Here is an 18,772-nt window from a genome sequence, read left to right as displayed (position 1 = left end):
GGCAGTATGTAAACTCAGGTAGCAATAGTGGACTACAAATAAAAAGTGATAGTTAAACCCATAGCAGCCAGAATACCAACATACAAAACAAAAACGCCACGAACTTGTACACGAACTAATATCTTCAAGGACCAAACATTAGGAAATAATAGGTTTCATAAATCTACAAATGTAACTACACAGATGAGTGAAACCAATGCAACTTGGTTAACATGTTTCCTGCCATGAGGCTGCTAGGACACACACAGCAGTGGTAAACACTTAACACAATGTGCCTGCTGGTGGCAACACACTCCACTCTGTGTTATATAGTGTATCTTCAGATGGTATGTAAAGTTGCAAAATGCAAAGTTCAAAATAAAGATATTGTATGTGATTTTCTGTACACTGGTGTCAACTCAATCAAGAAATACAAATAAATGCACGATACTGTACTAAACAGCGTAGAACATGTGACCACCAGTAAGCACATGGAATTAGGCATGAATCTCTGTTGTATCTACTGGTGGCTCTGTTGCAGTCAATATGTTAATAGTGTGTTGGCTCATGTTTGATTCATTGAAACAGAATACAGCCATTCTAGTCTGTGGCATGGACTCGAGGCCTTAGTAGGTTTATGAAGGGATGTGGCATGGGATGTTTTTGCACAGGTAATAAAATTCCCATAAATTACAGTCCAGTGGCATGTGGGTGTGTAGCTAGTGCCTGGTTACACCACCACTCCCCATCCATGTCCCCCACTCAGATGTGTCCCATTGAGTGCAGCGAATTCAGATCGAGCAAATTTGGTAGCCAACATGTCGACGAGGGTTCACTGCCATACTGCTCAAACCAATGTTGTATGATTGTGGCCTTGTGACATGGATGTGTATTCAGTCTGTTTATATGATGTGGTGCATGTTTTGAGCAGATGTTTGCCAGATCACTGCATATTCAGACATGATCATCAACCAGAAAGCAATTCATTTGACCAGGTGACATGTTTACATTGACTCACAGTCCAGTCCTGATGATCCCATGAGTACTACAATCTTAACTGATGATATTATTGGGTCAACATGAGAAGACTTTGGGGTTGTCTGCTGTGGAGCTTCATGTTCAACTATGTGCACTAAATGGTGTTACCCAAGCAGTTGTACTCTGTTGTCAAATCTGCCATAAATATTCACCTTTACAGAGTTTGCAAGTCTCTGAACTTTACGTTCTTTGATGTGGCTTGGAATTCTTTGGTGGGGCAAACAGATCACAAACAGAGGGTAAGAGTATGTTGTTGAGGGTTACATACATTACAAATCAAGGCACCACATTTATGTCAGTGCTATACTGGATTCCTTCCTTCCTTCCTTCCTTACTTCCTTCCTTCCACGTACAGTTAAGCAAGTGTGACAAATCTGAGAAGAGTAGTGCAGCATCTAAACAGTCCATACAGTCCAACAGTCTAATTAAAGAATCATGTTAGTTAAGTGATTAATATTATTTGTTTGACATTGCTGTCTAAAGAACTAGAAATATTTATACTTCACTTTATATGACCAGGATTACATGTAGGCACTGTCTACATTTATTTTTGTAGAAATCATAAGTTAATAAAGCTACATTCATCTTAATTCACTTGATGTCACAGTAGATGTATTGCTTGTTGTTCTGTAATGAAACAGGGTATTTTCTTGTTGGAGGGGACAGCGTTTTGTCACGTTTCAGAACAGAATCTAACTCTTTCTGGAATCAATGTTTTGACATAATCCATTCATCAAACAATTATTTTAACAATGGTGAGCTGTTCATTTATGAAATAAAGTGAATGTGTAAACTCTAAATATTCATGAAGGAAATACTTTCTAAATCACCAATTTTATATTACATATTTCACATAATGAACAATTCACATCCCAAGTGTAGACACTTTTTGTACATCAACATAACATTATGAATTCATTTTACATCAGTACAATTGTGACAAGTTCCAATCTTGCCTCCCCATGTCTGTCCACCACTGGTGTTTGGAAAAAGCTTGATGCCATAGTCCATGCTTTATATTAACCAACTGAGTATCAAAAGAAAAACCAAAACATTACACTTCAACAGTTAACAGTTTCCAAGATACCGACAAAATTCAGCTGCAATAATTTTTGTGTAGAAAATAATATTTGAATGATAACTACATTTTGTTAAAGATTAATATTTTGTACATGGCAAGAGTAAGTTTATTTGCTAATAGCTGGTACAGAAAGCAAGTCTGATGATGTAGGATAGTTTGTTTTTAGTAAATAGGTGAAAGTAAGAAAAACAGATATTCAAAATATAATGAAAAAAAATAGTTACCAAATATTATGATTCTGCAAACTCGTGCAGAGAATATATATTTTCTAAATGCCACAAAATGTGAATGGTATCGAGAGGCTCTTATGACAAAGCTGTACTGCCATCTACTACAGCACAGATATCATAGAAGTGTGGGTTTGTTTCATGGAGTTTTCCTATCTGTCAAGTCTTTCCCTCTTACTGAGGTGTGCAGGACCATGAGGCTACTTATTGTGTATTACAGAAGTTGAATGCACAAAGATGCTTTTATAAAGTAGTACTGACAGAGTGAAAATGGCTGTCAGGATTAGGTGGCCTCAAACAAAGTTGTTGTTTATGAGACTGTGGACAGCATGATGTGAAAAGTAAGTGATGCAGGTGTAAAATACAAATGTGCTCCACAAGAGGAAGACTGATGTCTGGAAAAAGGTTGATGCCATAGTCCATGCTTAAGACAAAAAACAAACAATTTTTCCAGTGCAAACAAAATTGTTCTGTTCTTGTTTATTCCACCTCCACTAGGGGAAAACATATGTGCTTTGTCAGATAAAAACACAGCACAGGCCACCATTATGTTACTGTGACCAAAATTTGTGCATTCTTAATTTGTGCGTTCTTTTGGTCACAACAGTTTGGGTTAAGCGGTAAATTTACACTCTCTCTCTCTCTCTCTCTCTCTCTCTCTCTCTCTCTCTCTCTCTCTCTCTCGTGTGCATGCACACATATACAGGTATACAGTATACATACATATATATACATTCTCATATCAGTGTACACAGAGGTGACAAAAGCCATGGGAAAGCAACATGCACATATAAAGATGGCAGTAGTATCATGTGCACAAGGTATAGAAGGACGGTGCATTGATGGAGCTGTTATTTATACTCTGGTGATTCATGTGAAAGGTTTCTGCCTTGCTTAAGGTCACACAACAGGAATTTACAGACTCTGAACGCAGAATGGTAGTTGGAGCTGGACACACAGGACATGCCATTTTGGAAATCAGTAGGGAATTCAATATTCAGAGATTCACGGTGTCAAGAATGTGGCGAGAATACCAAATTTCGGGTGCTACCTCTCACCCTGAACAATTCCTCCAGGGGACTCCCAACTCACTTTTGAGTACATGCCTGGAACACGTGGGGCCTCTGCCATTGAGGTACTGCTTCCTTTCCCATGCAGCATGTCTATCCTCCTTGTATTCTTTCTCCCTGCCCTTGGGGTTCATGTCTTGTGTAAAATCAGGATACCAAAACTTGAGAGTATCATAAGATTTGAGTCAATTTCATTTTTGTCTTTCTCTCCTTTCTTGTTCTGACTTCTGTCCTTCCTCCAGTTTGACATTTGACATCTCCTTTTTTTTTTTTTTTGTCCTATGGCATGCCTGAAGGCTGGCTCATGCATTTGACACATATAGGGTGACTGGGTAATGTGTAATGTGTTAACCTTCGCAATTGCTGTTTGATCCCTCTGTCTGGAGTTTGGGAGGTATGACCTGAAGTGTGATCAATCACCTAAGACAAGTGTGTGCCAATCTGTGGGGGCCCCCAGAAGGAAGGAGCCCATCATCGGGGAGATGCTGGCAATTTGGGGATTCACCCGTGATGACTACATCAACTCCATTAATGCAACCTCCATCTAATAAATGGAAATGGAATGAGGCCAAAGGCACAATAAATATTCCAATTGCACCCCACTACCTCATTGTGTCATGCCCAGGAGGAAGCCGGAACTTCTCTTGCAATGAACCTGTTTGTCATTCAGAAAGGCATAGATGCAACTACAGGCCCACTCAAGTCCTGCACTTGCTTATTCAATGGAACTTTGCTTCTAGAGCCAGTCGCTACCTTTCAAGCCCAAAAACTGCTTAAAGCTATGCCCCTCCTTCGATACCCTGTTCGTGTAGAGGCTGATCAAACGCTGAATTCTTGACATGGCGTCACATTCACTCGGTTGCTTGATGGTATGCCTGAGTGAGATACACAACAATCTCTCTCTCTGGTCAGGGTGTAGCCACAGTCCATCTGGTTATGAACAAGATTGATGCAGAATTAGAGCCTGCATGCACCCTTTTCTTAACGTTTGAGTGGAGCTCCAGTTGAAAATAAAGGCAAACTACGAAGTCATCAATGTCAGCATTATACCCATACTTGCATGTCCTGTAAAAACACAGCCAAATGTGTAACTTGTGTCAGGGATGTTCGTGAGTGAGATTGCCTGCCCTCTTCTCCGTGCAGCATCGACTGTACTGCAACCATGTGGCTTCACCTGTGAGTTCCCTGTGTACTTCAGTCAGCAAGGCATTCAAGAGACCCTGGCAAAGGGAAAGGTACCACTCAATGTTGCTCAAAAAATGCTAGCTAGCCAAAAGCCTTGCATACCACTATCCAGCAGTTGCAGTACCATTGTTGCTACATCACGACCCACGAAAGATGTGGCTATGCAGGCCTGTGATCTCCTATGGTTGTCGAATCACCCAGCCTTAAGATAATATCCTCACCTCCGCCCACTGAAGTTGACCAACACACAAAAAAAACCTTAGCCCACACAAGTGCAGTCACTTAAGACACAACCAGAAAAATGGAAATTTAAAAGGGAATACTCCAGAGATTACCATTTGTGCAGCTCAAGTCGGCAAACGTATGGGGATACATATGACATATGCAAAGATACTGGTAAGTTGAACAAACACAAAACTTCTTCCCATTCACCGACTCTGAGATCCTCTACAACAGTGACACCATACAACACCTCTGCCCAGCCAACGTCCATTTCACCCATTTCACTGGTGCAAGTCACCAACTGATTCTCCACCCTGGAGTCAGGTGACGGATTCAGGGAGGTTACTGATACCTCAGAAGAAATTGTGGAACAGTATTCTCCAGTCTTGGAACACTGTATTAGTATGCAGTTGAAGTCAATCACTTTGCAGCCACTGAAGTAATTGCCCCTTATAAAGAAATATGTCCTATTGTCTAATATGCATGTTCTCCAGTGGAACATTCATGACATCAGATCACATGGAGCAGACTTACAGCTGCTATTGTGATCGCAATGCCAAGTTGTTTTATGCCTCCAAAAAATAAAATTGTGCCCTCAAGACTGCTTTGAACTCTTACACATCACTCCAGTATGTTTTGACCTTCCTTCTGAGGAAGGAACTCCAGCTGACAGGAGAGTTACGTTGCTCATTAAGAATGACATCCGTACCCAACCCATTTCATTGAACACCAAGCTACAAGCTATTGCAGTTCGTCTTTCTCTCCCCAGTTACACCTTTTCTCTCTGTAATATCTACATACCCCATCATCTGATCTCACCAGGGCAGACATACTACAGCTTACTGCTCAGCTCCCTCATTTCATTTTGCTACTTGACAACTTCAACACTTACTATTCCATTTGGGTCTCTCTTAGAACCTGCCTGAGAGGCACTCTCATGGCAGATATTCTCAAATAGCTTACTCTCATTTCTCTCAACACTGGTGAACCTACACTTCTTCCAGATTCCATACAAACCTTCTTGTACCTGGATATCTTGTTCTGTAATACACAGCTTGCCCACCGTCTAAAGTGGTCCATCCTCTCAGACACATACTTGAGTGACAATTCCTGTCCATGGTTAGTCTGCTAACTCGTGTCCTATCTGTGCACAAGACCAGCTGGCAACTTTTTAAAGCTGACTGGAGGCTCCACTCTTAACTATTAACATCTCCACAGCAGTTATGATCAGGTAAAGTACCTTATAAATGTCATTCTTACCACAACAGAATGTTCCATACCCCAAAGCTCTCTCCTACCACAACATGTCCCAGTTCCCTGATTGACTGGGCAATGCTGTAACACAGTTTGTACACAGAGACGTGTTCTCCGTGTCTTTAACACCATCCCACAATGGAGAAAAGTTTTCATTATAAACAGTTGCACACAAAATGTCATCACATTATTAGAGATAGCAAAAAAGCTAGTTGGATCTCTCTTAGTAATTTTTTAAACCATTTTACTCTTTTTTTTTCTGTTGGTTGGTGGTAATCTACATTTGATCTCTGGAAACAAGGTACACCTGCCGGCTCCTGGCCTGATTGTAGTGAACACTGTCATTGTGGACTGTATCAATATTTTCAACACTTTGGGTTGATACTTTGCAGAGATATTGAGCCCCATCCATTATCCTGCCTTCCTACCTTGGAAACTAGTGGAGGAAACTTGGGGGATATCTTTCCCCTCTCATAATTGCGAATGCTACTATACCATTTTTACTATGAGGGAGCTTAAACATGCTCTCACCTCGTCACAATCTGCTGCTCCAGGAACGAGTGTTATTCCCATTCAAATGTTGAATCACCTGTCTCTTGAAGGCAAGCACTTTGTCCCTCAGACATATAATCGCATCTGGAGGGACAGAACATTTCCCAGATGTTAGCATGATGCCACTGTAATCTGCATCTTTCATATACTGCATTGGAATCTTAACTTTCCATTAGCTGCCATGTTCTCGATGGGTGAGAGCACTTCAGCACCTTGGCTTCATGCAGAGGTCCGCATTCATCTTGGACTTGGTTCACTTCCCAAGGACACAACTCTAGATTTGACATAGCGCTATAAGTTTCTCGGACTTTGCACACACCTTGGAGACAGCACCTTCATCAACACTGATGGCCCTAAGACAGACCATGGTGTTGGATGCACCTTTGTCATTGGCAACAAACAATTTTAGATACTGTCTTCTAGAACAGTGCTCGATTTTTACTGCAGAACTTTCCGCCCTATGTCAGGCCACCCCATACGTCCAACAACAAGGCTTCTCAATTGCGTATTATGTTCTAATTCACATAGTGCCTCTGTGTGCTATACACGTACCACCCCTTACTATGACGACTCCAAGAGTGCCTCTACTTGCTCACTGCTGATGGGACCAGCATGATGTTCATGTGGGTCCCTGGTCACATCGGAGTGTCGTGGAATGAAGCTGCCACAGCTGCAGTCTGACTGCCTAGGCCTTTTAGCTATTCTGTCCCTTCAGATGATCTCTTTGTTGCTGCACATAGGAACATTGCATCACTGGCATGAACACTGTTCTTCTCTATATGGGAACAAACTCTGGGAAATTAAACATCTCCCAAGAGCTTGGATGACTTCCTCTCACCACTCTTATCATGAGGAGATACCTTTTGCTGGGCTGCATATTGGGGACTGTCATTTCAGTCACTGTCATTTGTTAAGTGGAGAACACACACCACTCTGTGCTTACTGCAACCAACCATTGCCAGTGCACCATATTTTTGGACCCAATACTGATTTAATAACAGTTTACATTTTAATGTATGTTTTCCATCTGACTTATTAGATATTTTATTAGATATGGCATGAGCTGAAGATTGTGTTTTACTTTTTATTTTTCTTTGTAATATTTGCTGCAGGAAATTTAATTTTCAACCATTTTACCAAACTCCTCAGAGGAGGAGTGATCGTTTTTAGCTTTCCCAAGTCATTTTGGCTCTGAGTATTATAGACTTCAATTTGATTTGGTAATTAACCATTTCAAGTTATGACATGGGCACTTATGACCTCAGCTGTTTTGTACCCTAGAGCAACAACAAACCAACGATGGACAGTGCAGTGGCCGAAAGCACAGAAATCCATGTGGAATGTACAACAAATGTATCCCTTAGGGCAGTGTGGTGGTATTTGGCATTAATGCACTATGGGCAGCAGGTGACCGATGCAAGTGCCTTTGCCAACAGCACACCATTGCCAGCAGCACCTCTGCTGGGCAGGCGACCATATCAGATGGACCCTGGCTGACTGGAAAACCATGGCATGGTCAGATGAGTTCCAATTTCAGTTGGTAAGAGATTATGGTAAGGTTAGTGTATGGTGCAGATCCTATAAAGTCGTGGACCCAAGTTCTCAACAAGGCAATGTGCAGGCTGGTGGTGGCTCTATAATGGTGTGGGCTGTGTTTACATGGAATGGAATATGTCCTCTGGTCCAACTGAACAAATCATTGACTGAAAACTGTTATGTTCAGCTACTTGGAGACCATTTGCAGCCATTCATGGACTTCATGTTTCCAAATGACGTCATGTCACCAGGCCATGATTGTTCACAGTTGGTTTGAAGAACATTCTAGACCATTCAAGCAAATGATATGCCCACAAAGATTGCCCAATGTGAATCCTATCAAACAGTAATGGGACATAGTAGAGAGGTCAGTTCATGCAGAAAATTGTGCACCATCAGTACTTCAGCCATTATGGACGGCTATAGAGGCAGCATGGCTCAGTATTTCTGTAGGGGCTTCCAGCAACTTGTTGAGTGCATGTCACATTGAGTTGCTGCACTATGCCAGGCAAAATGAAATCTGACACGATATTAGGGGAGATCCCATGACTTTAGTCACCTCAGTGTATATCTAATGGCATAACTACAGTATAGCAGCCAGGGTGCAGGCAGTAGGTCTATTTTTGTGAGGGAGCAGTTTTGAGATGGATAAAAACGAAGAAAGGCAGAAGAAAATGGGAAAAATGTGTGTGGGGGGGGGGGGGGGGGGGAGGAGGGAGGAGGATTGGTGTACACTAATGTAGGAAGAGATGAAGATATATTAAAGGAAATCAAGGAGATTGACTGAACTGTGTTGAGCAACAACTATAGAATATTATAAATTGATTTTTAAACTTGAATTTTATTGTGTTTTCTTTCTTAAGAATATAAATTGGATGTTACGGTTTCCTGTTATCAGAGAATGACTGTGCAGACAAACCATTACAATATTTAATTATTCCTGGTTATTTCATCATTATTCCATTTAGCAACTTAAAAATTAGGCTATAGGTTGATTTGGAAGTTTGATGACTTTTTGTTGAAATGCATAGTGAAAGTCAGTGTTCATCCTGTGCTTCATTTGTCAGATGTGTGCCACTGTCTGTATCTATGCTCCACAAAGATACAGTGGGTGCCATTGTACTTTACCATCATTGCTGTTCCATTTGCTAAGAACTACTTCAGTAAGCCTTCATATTAGCTCCAATTTTCCCATCACATACTTTCTATAAGATTTGTTTCAGAGGAAATATGTTGCCCTGACTTTCTTCAAACACGATCCTCTCAGAATTTTAACTGAAACTCTTTTTTGCACAATATGTCTCTTTGAGTTTCATCACATTCTTACTGATGTTATGGTGCTTAGGAATTTTTTACCTTCTCTACCACCTCTCTTAACCCTTCTAATTTATATCTTCTTCCTCTTCTTCTTCTTGATGTGGCCCACCATGAATTCCTCTCTTGTGGCAACCTCTTCATTGCAGAGAAGCACTTACAACCTGTGTCCTCAATTATTTGTTGGATGTATTCCAGTCTCTGTGTTCCTCTACAGATTTTTACCCACTTAACCCTTCTGGGTATGGATCACATACTGAAGAACTGTAAACTTCTGCAGTTTTTACTCTTTCACTCCCTTTTGAGTAAGGGTCCCATACTGACGAGCACCACTCCAGAACATGTCAAATGAGAATTCTGTAAGCTGCCTCTTCCATGTGTGAAATATATTTTGGATTCTTCCCGTGAATCTCAGCCTGGCATTTGCATTTCCACAAGAAGTTTCATGTGCTCATTCCAGTTTGCACAACACTGTACAGTACTCTTAGATGTTCTGCAGTTGCCATTTCCAGTAATTGTCAGTTGTATGATTGAACGATAGTGGGGCTTTCTGTCTATTAATATGCAATGTGTTGTATTTATTTGTATTGATAGTCAACTGCCAGTTCATGCACCAGATATTTGTCCTCTCCAGGTCTGCATTTTACTATAACAGTGTAACATTATGATCTTTGTACACACAATGGCATCATGTGTGAATAACCTCGTGTACCTTCCAGTAGTATCCTCCAAATCATTTATAAATATCATGTACAGCAATGGCTCATAACATTTCCTCAGGTCACATACAAAGTTATCTTCTAAAACTGACAAATTCGCTCCCTATGGACTGTGTATCAATTTCTGTCTGTGTGGGAGTCTTGAAACCAGTCACAAGGCTAGTTTAGTATACTGTAAGCTCATTTTTTGTTCACTGGGTAATACTACAGAGCTGCATCAAATACCTTGCAAAAGTCAATGAACATGGCATCAACCCTGGTGACTCTTGGATCCCATGGGCAAATTGAGTGAGTTAACAACGTTACCTTATGCAAAAACTGTGTTGATTCCTCCTGTTGATTCCTCCTGAACAGATTTTCAATTGGAAAAAAGCTCATAATGTGTGAAAATAAAATGTGGACACACACACACACACACACACACACACACACACACACACACACAGAGGTTAATGCCAGCCATGTAGTCATCTGCATCAGTTAAATGGTCCTTCTTGACAATGAGTATAATCTACACGTGTTTCAAATTAGACTGCATGCTTCATCACTCCAGTAAGCTGCTGTTTGCAGGGTAGCACATTATTTCTCATAATCTATATAGAGCTGTACATGTATTCTTTTGTGTCATGTTGCATTCTCTCCATCAAGCAGTTTTAGCTGATTTTCTGTTCTGCGGTCTCAGCGCCTGTCATTTAGGCTCTGGTGGTGTTTGAAGGAGAAATCATATTAATATTTTCTGCAGTGAAAGTTATTTGGGGGACTGTATTAAGTAATTTGGCCTTCTGTTTGACATCTTGGAACCAGTTTATCAGAAAGTGATTGCACGAGTAATCATAGTCAGTTTATTGACCTCACACAAGACCATAACTTCCTCGGATTTTTTGTCGAATCGGTAGGTAGTGTTTTAATTTTGAATTCATTGAATTATTCTCACATTGCACAACCTGTGTTCATTGTGGCTTTGATCAGCTTTTGTCTCTTCTAAATCTGTGATGTATATCTCTACTGTTGTTGAAAATTTCTGACAAAGCTATTGAACCACAGTGAGTCTTTCCCAGCTCTCGCGGACTTACTCAGCTCAGCATGTACATGCCTAAAGCATATTGTACAGTTTTTTTAAATTTTTCTCATTGAAGCTCCACAGCGTTATCACCAGATGAACATATGATGTTGATTGCTGAGATTATCTGCCGTATATGTCTTGTCAAGCTTGCTAAGTTTAAAGATTTTCATACTTTCCTCAAAATTTCTTTTAACACCTGTAGTTATTGTTGCTGTAACAGCATTATGTCACCATTTCCACCCTCCTGCTTGAGCTGAATTGAAAAATTTGGGCCTGTTAGTTACCATAAGATATAAGTTGTTGCCCTTAAAAACTGATCCACTAATTGCTTAAGGTACATTAAAAAAAATTTTTTTTAGATGTATATCAAATGGATTGCTGACCATGACACCTGTTTAATTACAGGAGTCTTCCAGTCCATAGCTAGAAAATTGAAATCTTCACGATTTCTAAAGTATGATCAGGAAATCTATTTGCAAAGTATTTTAAGTTCTCTTCTAAGTGTTCCCCTACCACAGCTCTTGAGACAGGTGGTCTGTAAAAGATTCCAGTTATCGTATTGACCCACCTTTGATGTTAATTTCATCCTTATTATTTCACATTCAGACTATATATAAACTTAACTAGATGTTATCTAGTTCTTAATGCTAATAAATATGTCATAACTTCTTAACATGTCCAGTGTATCCTTGCAGTATCTATTCCAGTCAGAGTTAAAGGCTTCATTGTTGTTCACAACAGGTGTCAGCCAGTTTTTTGTTGCTAGTACTATGTGGACATTGCCTTACTGTGGATGCTCCTACACTTAATACCACATAAAAATTTTATTTTTCTAATGTGCAGGGTTGAATGTGCAAGGTCACAAAGCTATAAATATCAGCAGAAAGCATTTCAAAGTTGTATGAGGTTGAAAAAGTTGTTACTAATGACCAGCATCAACAACTGGAAATTTGTTAATCACTGCTACATAATACAATGTGTCAAGTAGGCAAATTATCTTGGTGGCAGTTTTACCTAGAAATTAAATGACATGTTCTGGTTACAAAATATCCACATGATTAGTGTGTAAACAACATTGAATCCATTAAAAATGAACCTCCAATTGTAGTGGCAATTTTAGCCATGCCTGCATCTTCCCTTTGGTCAGTTCTGAACTTAATACTCCATTAGGATAGTGTTTCCCTTGATGCTTACTAGATGGGTCAACCTCCATTAATATGCTGCCTCAAGCATGCAGTGCCCCAGCTCCTCTCAATATGTTGGGGATCAGGTGAGAATTCAGTGTGGGTAACAATCCAGGTCATTGACCCTTTTCTTCTTCCTTTCCGAGATATGACACCTCCATAAATTTAAGAAATTTTTATACACTTTCTTGTACAATTCATATTTAAATTCTTGTGATGTCTTGAAAGGTAACTGGTATGAGAATGAATAAATGATCCACTCACATGAGGAAGACAGCTTAAATTCAGCTATTTTTCTAGCTAGCCATTCAAAATTGTTTCTTCCTTGCAGTTGTGTAATTCATAAATAGTGACTGCTACAGAGATTCCTTTGTAAATCTGCTTCTTAATGGGAAGTCTCAGTTTCACAATCTAACTGACCATAATACACACAGTAATTTGTTGCAACTAAGTTGATCAGTTGTCAATTTATAGCATGAAATTACTTACAGTTTGTCATATTGTATTTAAAATGTCCCTTATAAACATCTTTTATAGGTACAAGAGTTTGGTGTTACGGATGTGAGGGATCTGATTCCGCATGGTCGTTATATTCAAGTCTGTGAAGAAAATAAAATGGACTACATCCGTCTTGTCTGCCAGATGAAAATGACTGGTGCTATTAGAAAACAGTAAGCTTTAGACGTAATCATTATACAGTCTGATGATCTCCATTATTGTGATTCTCACTATTTTCTTTGAGCAGCAGTTGCAGTACCTTTTTGCAACCTAGTTAAATTAGATCAACCTGTCTATTAAATATAAACTGTTAAGATTTTGTTTGTGAGCATGCTTATATAAAATATTTTTTATGAAGGATAACACTGTATACTGTAGAGAAAGAAATCTTTTCATTCTTCTGTGTATGCCGTTCTGAATATTTGTGATAGCCAAACTGTAAACCTACATTCCAAGGACAGTGCACTACCAGTTCTATTATTCTTGCATGCCTCAGGCACACTCAGTATTTCAACTTGCCACTTGCTTCACTTTGTGCTGTTATGTATTGAATCTGAGAGGTAAAGTCAACACTCAAGCTCAAAAAATAAATGTGTTCTTTCTTATCTTTTTAGACGAAGTAGTCGTATGTCAGTTACAAAATTCTAGCAAAGCACGATTCTAATCTGTTGTAAGATTCTGTTATACTGAAGTGTGGAGCTATATCTCTTCACAGTAAAGATTTGTACTCGCTGCTGCTGTTTTTACGTATGGAATGTTGCCTCAAAATAAGTCATCTTAGCTTAACTGTTGATGGTGTTTAATTGTTACATATATATCCTGGATCATCTTCAACTCTTGCAGGCTTCTCGTCTGTATACCGAGATATTGTTCTACTAAATTGGAGAAGTTCTCAAGCATCTGCTGGTTGGTTGTGGTAGTTACCATTCTCTCAATTACCCAAGAAAATATGAGTCAATTAGTCATCATGGACTTTGGTTGCGACTTGCAATATTTCATCTGACACAAGTTTAAAAGAATTTTTTTCTAAATTTGCTGCATAGATGTAAGATACTAGTTTGGTCTAAGTAAAGACCAGAAGGTGGAAAAGTAGCAGAGTTAAATCTGTACTGATGAATTTAGAAAGAAACAAGTGGTGGTGGTGGTGGTGGTGGTGGTGGTGGTGGTGGTGGTGGTGGTGGTAGGAGTAGTAGTAATGTTTGGAAGTCTTATGGATATTATTTATTTTTCAGGATATATGCTTTCTTAGAAGGATTCTATGACATAATTCCAAAACGTCTGATATCAATATTCAATGAACAAGAGTTGGAACTGTTAATCTCAGGAATGCCCAATGTTGACATTGAAGACCTTAAAGCTAATACGGAATATCACAAATATAGTCCGACATCACTACAGGTAATACCTAAGGAGTGTCAGTAACTTTATTTATATATATATATCACACACACGAGAAAGCGCTGGTATGTTGATAGACACAATAAAAAACACACACATAGAAATATTCAAGTTTTCGCAACCCAAGGTTGCTTCATCAGGAAAGAGGCAAGGAGAGGAAAAGCCGAAAAGATGTGAGTTTTAAGGGAGAGGGTAAGGAGCCATTACAATCCCGGGAGCGGAAAGACTTACCTTAGGGGGGAAAAAAGGTTCCCCCTAAGGTAAGTCTTTCTGCTCCCGGGACTGGAATGACTCCTTACCCTCTCTGTTAAAACCCACATCCTTTCATCTTCCCCCTCTCCTTCCCTCTTTCCTGATGAAGCAACCTTGGGTTGCGAAAACTTGAATATTTGTGTGTGTGTTTCTTATTGTGTCTGTCAACATACTGGTGCTTTCTCGTTCGGTAAGTTACAGCATCTTTGTTTTTTATATATATTTTTCCCACATGGAATGTTTCCCTCTAATATATATAATCTCAAGGACAAAAAGCAGTGTTAATTAAATTGCACATTTATTATGTAAAAATTGTCGTGCATAGATCATCATAATAATAAAATTTTCACAGAACTAAATTTTACATAAAAGGTGGAAATCTGTCTATCCTCCCACATGACTCTCATACATAAATTTATTATTTAAAGATTCTTATTTGAGTAACTTGATCAATTATTTGTAAGGAGTGACTATTATTAATGTTGGTTCTTCTTCTTCTTCTTCTTCTTCTCTCTCTCTCTCTCTCTCTCTCTCTCTTTTTTTTTTAAGTCCTCTACCACTTGTAGTTTTTAACATGATCTGATACTAGCACATTTTATGTTAATTTTTTTAAAACATTTGATAGCCTGACCACATCTTTATTTGGAAACAGATTCAGTGGTTTTGGAGAGCCCTGCGTGATTTTGATCAAGCGAACAGGGCAAAATTCCTCCAGTTTGTCACAGGCACGTCAAAGGTACCACTTCAAGGTTTTGCAGCACTTGAAGGAATGAATGGAGTGCAGAAATTTCAAATTCACAGGGATGACCGATCTACAGACAGATTGCCCTCAGCACATACTTGGTATGTCTGTTTTTACCAACTTATAATCTAAAGTATTTTGCTTTATTCAGGTTTTACATTAATTCTTATCTTTACAGCTTCAACCAACTAGATTTGCCAGTTTATGAGACTTACGACAAGCTGCGTACATACCTTCTGAAGGCAATCCATGAATGTTCAGAAGGATTTGGATTTGCTTAAAGGAAAATGTAAATCTGTGCTTGTACTGATGAAACATTTTGGTCACTTGAACTTGTTTGTGCATGTACAACAACTTGTGATTTTGTTGATAATGTTTAATTTCTTACCTGTATATTAAATGTTGTAAAAATAATTATAAAAGCAGTCCTCCCATAAAATTCCAAGGTATCAGAACTGCAGTTTCTTTTTGAAAAAGACTTGGATTCATGAAAGGATAGGAGGTCTTGTTGACATATAAGACATAAAATAAAAGTCCAATGTCCTTATTTTTATCAGAATATTTGAAACTGAACACTCAGTCTTATGACAAAACATTCATTTTCAAATCTCAAAGGAAAACAGTGTTGTGTATATATGTATGTGATATTTGTGTGAATAGCATTTGAAGCAGCTAGAGTAAAAGAATTGTGTGCTAAATGTTTTACAGATTAGTCTATATTGATGTTTTGAAATAAGCCAAACAACTTGCTGTTTTGAATGATTTTATGAAAATTGATGATTTTTTGTTTTTGTTATTTGAAAAAAAAAAACTGTGGTTATATTTAACATTTAGATGTTATGGACTTTCCATAACATTGACTATTTGATGATAGTTGTTTCACTGGAATTTGAGAGACTGATATAGCATTCTCATTGTTGCATCCAGTATTTATATTCACCCTACACCCCCCCCCCCCTCTCTCTCTCTCTCTCTCTCTCTCTCTCTCTCTCTCTCTCTCTCTCTCTCTCTCTCTCTCTCTCTCTCTCCCCCCCCCCCTTTCTCACCCCCCTCACCCCGCCCTCTCAGGTTGTGTGTGTGTGTGTGTGTGTGTGTGTGTGTGTGTGTGTGTGTGTGTGTGTGTGTGTGTGTGTCCTTCAGTTCCTCCTTATGTTCACGTGGTTGCACTGCTGTAGCAATATTCCTGTAAATTTGTTAATTACATTTTTTTATTTGAGCTCAGTACTGTTTTGTCTTTTTCCCTTTGCTAAATGTAGTGCTGTGTGGCTGTGTCTGTCACTGCAAAGTACATTTGTATGGAACTGTATGCAAGAAAAAAATGTTATGAAGAAACAGAGATTTCTGAAGTGAAACATTATAATTGGATTCTGTGTTAAATTATGAGGAATAACTGTCTGGAAGTGTTGTTGGAATTATCTTCATTAAAATGAGACTATCTTAATGGTGGTCTAAAAATACTTCTTTCATGTAACTGTAAGTTTCAGTGATTATCTGGAATTATAGTGTTTGTCACTGATGCAGGTGATCACATTAGTTTCTTCAGTTTTGCACTTAATGTATTGATGTTGTATCTTAATGTTCAAATAGAGTGGCATTGTTTTGTTGAAGAAATAATATGAAATACCCTATCCTTCTATTATTTCCAGATAATCACATGTCTTGTTTCTAATAAGATAACAGATCTGTATTGATGTTAGCTAAAATGTGTCAATGTGTCGATGTTTCATTGTATCAAGTGAAAGCCTCCACTCAGAACTATAAGATATTAGGAATGCTAAGTTTTATGCAATTTTTTTTTTTTTTTTTGGTTGCGCTGTGTATGGTTTTCTTTAAATTTCCAAGAAATAGTTCTTTTCACACTGACATATTAGTGAACCACCTCACTGCAAAAAGAGATAAAAAGGATAAATTTGTGCATATTGAATGATATCCACAGAGTTGCAAGGTTTATTCAGTGTAAATACACAAAATGAAATACATGTTAAGCAGTAAATGTGTGTTACAAAAAATAACTTTAACAGATTTGAGGAAGTCTTTCACAGTGTATTGTTGCATTTCTTTTTCTAAAGTTCATAATACAGTGCGAAGTTCCTGTTGCTATGAGTACTGTTATGAAAAAATTGAGACTGGAATCTGTTCTTAGTTCCATGCAGTAATACACAGTTGCAGATGTGAAGAAGGAAAAAAAGGGAAAAAGTGACACTTGTACACTCTGTGCAGTTTTCTGAAATTGTACTTGACATGAAGTGTTTCAAATTTCATTTAATTTTTTCCTTCTTTTTTTAAAGAAAGTAATAATGTAGCCACAATTCCTTTCACTAAGTTGCAAATATTGTATGATTTTTAAATGGAAAAATTTTCAAGCATTTTTAATAAAACATATTTAAATTCACTCTGTGTCTGTTTTGTGTCTCTCTCTCTCTCTCTCTCTCTCTCTCTCTCTCTCTCTCTCTCTCTCTCTCTCTCTCTCTCTCTCTCTCTCTCTCTCTCTCTCTGTGTGTGTGTGTGTGTGTGTGTGTGTGTGTGTGTGTGTGTGTGTGTGTGTTTGTTTTACGACAAGCAGCTGAAAGTGAAAGGTACTGAAGCCAGTATCCTCAGACAAATTAAACTGCATGTGGTGTTGCAAACTTTGATGGTGTATATCAGGTTAAACGGAACCCCTGGACATGTAGAAACTTTCCTTATTTCATTATAGTGCATGCAAACTGTGACTCTACTAATGTAGTTCTGAAAGCTCTCTGAAGGCTTGCTCCAATTATTCTGCTAATTTTTAAATGAAACTGAGATAGGCTTCGATTGTGTAATTCATTTCTGTGCGTACAGCTAAGATAAAGACAACAATTTTGGAAGAGAAGGTATTCCATGATATACTTTAACATAAGTCAATTCAAACAAAAACTTTATTTGGCTGTTGAGAGGATTATGAAACGACTGCACATAATGTGCAGACCTTGCTTATATTATGGTCATATAAGATGGACACTGTCCAATGTACCAAGAATACTACACCATTTTCCATTCAAGAAGTAAAAAAAGGATGTCAAGAAATGTCTTGAAGAAATTGACAAGCTGGGAGGAAATATGCATGACCAAGTCTCCTTGACAACAGATGTAGAGAAAAATTCAGTTGGTACAAAATGATGAGATTAAATGGTTGCTGACACAGTGCGTTAATAGGATGAATCTGAGCCCAAAAAAAATTCTAAATTATGCTTATCATGTTTCCTGGTTGTTCAACCAACCAAGTGAAATAAAGTAGAAATTGAAAATGGTCTCATAAATGCTTTAGGATTAATTGAAATTATAGTAGTAGTTGTTCCAAATTTTAATTTCAGCTCTGAGCAGTGCTATTGTAGTGGAAAATATGAATTTTGGGACAGTACATAAATGTTCTTGCACTTTTGATGATAGCCGGCCACTGTGGCCAAGGGGTTCTAGGCACTTCAGTCTGGAACTGC

At 38.5% G+C, this 18,772-nt stretch overlaps 1 protein-coding gene across 1 annotated transcript in view; it reads left to right on the top strand.

Annotated features, from left to right (window-relative positions):
- Positions 1–17,706, top strand: part of LOC126184382 (E3 ubiquitin-protein ligase HUWE1-like) — a 219,850-nt gene extending 202,144 nt beyond the window's left edge. Inside the window, exons 39-42 of the mRNA XM_049926767.1 lie at positions 12,962–13,095; positions 14,155–14,320; positions 15,225–15,415; positions 15,493–17,706. Coding sequence (XP_049782724.1) covers positions 12,962–13,095; positions 14,155–14,320; positions 15,225–15,415; positions 15,493–15,595 — 594 coding nt within the window. The 3' untranslated portion in view covers positions 15,596–17,706. The remainder of the gene's footprint in view (positions 1–12,961; positions 13,096–14,154; positions 14,321–15,224; positions 15,416–15,492) is intronic.
- Positions 17,707–18,772: the final 1,066 nt, after the last annotated feature.

This window comes from Schistocerca cancellata, chromosome 4 (assembly GCF_023864275.1).
Source record: "Schistocerca cancellata isolate TAMUIC-IGC-003103 chromosome 4, iqSchCanc2.1, whole genome shotgun sequence".
Taxonomy (NCBI): Eukaryota; Metazoa; Arthropoda; class Insecta; order Orthoptera; family Acrididae; genus Schistocerca; species Schistocerca cancellata.
Note: the sequence above shows the minus strand (reverse complement) of the source record. Positions and strands in the feature narration are given on the sequence as shown.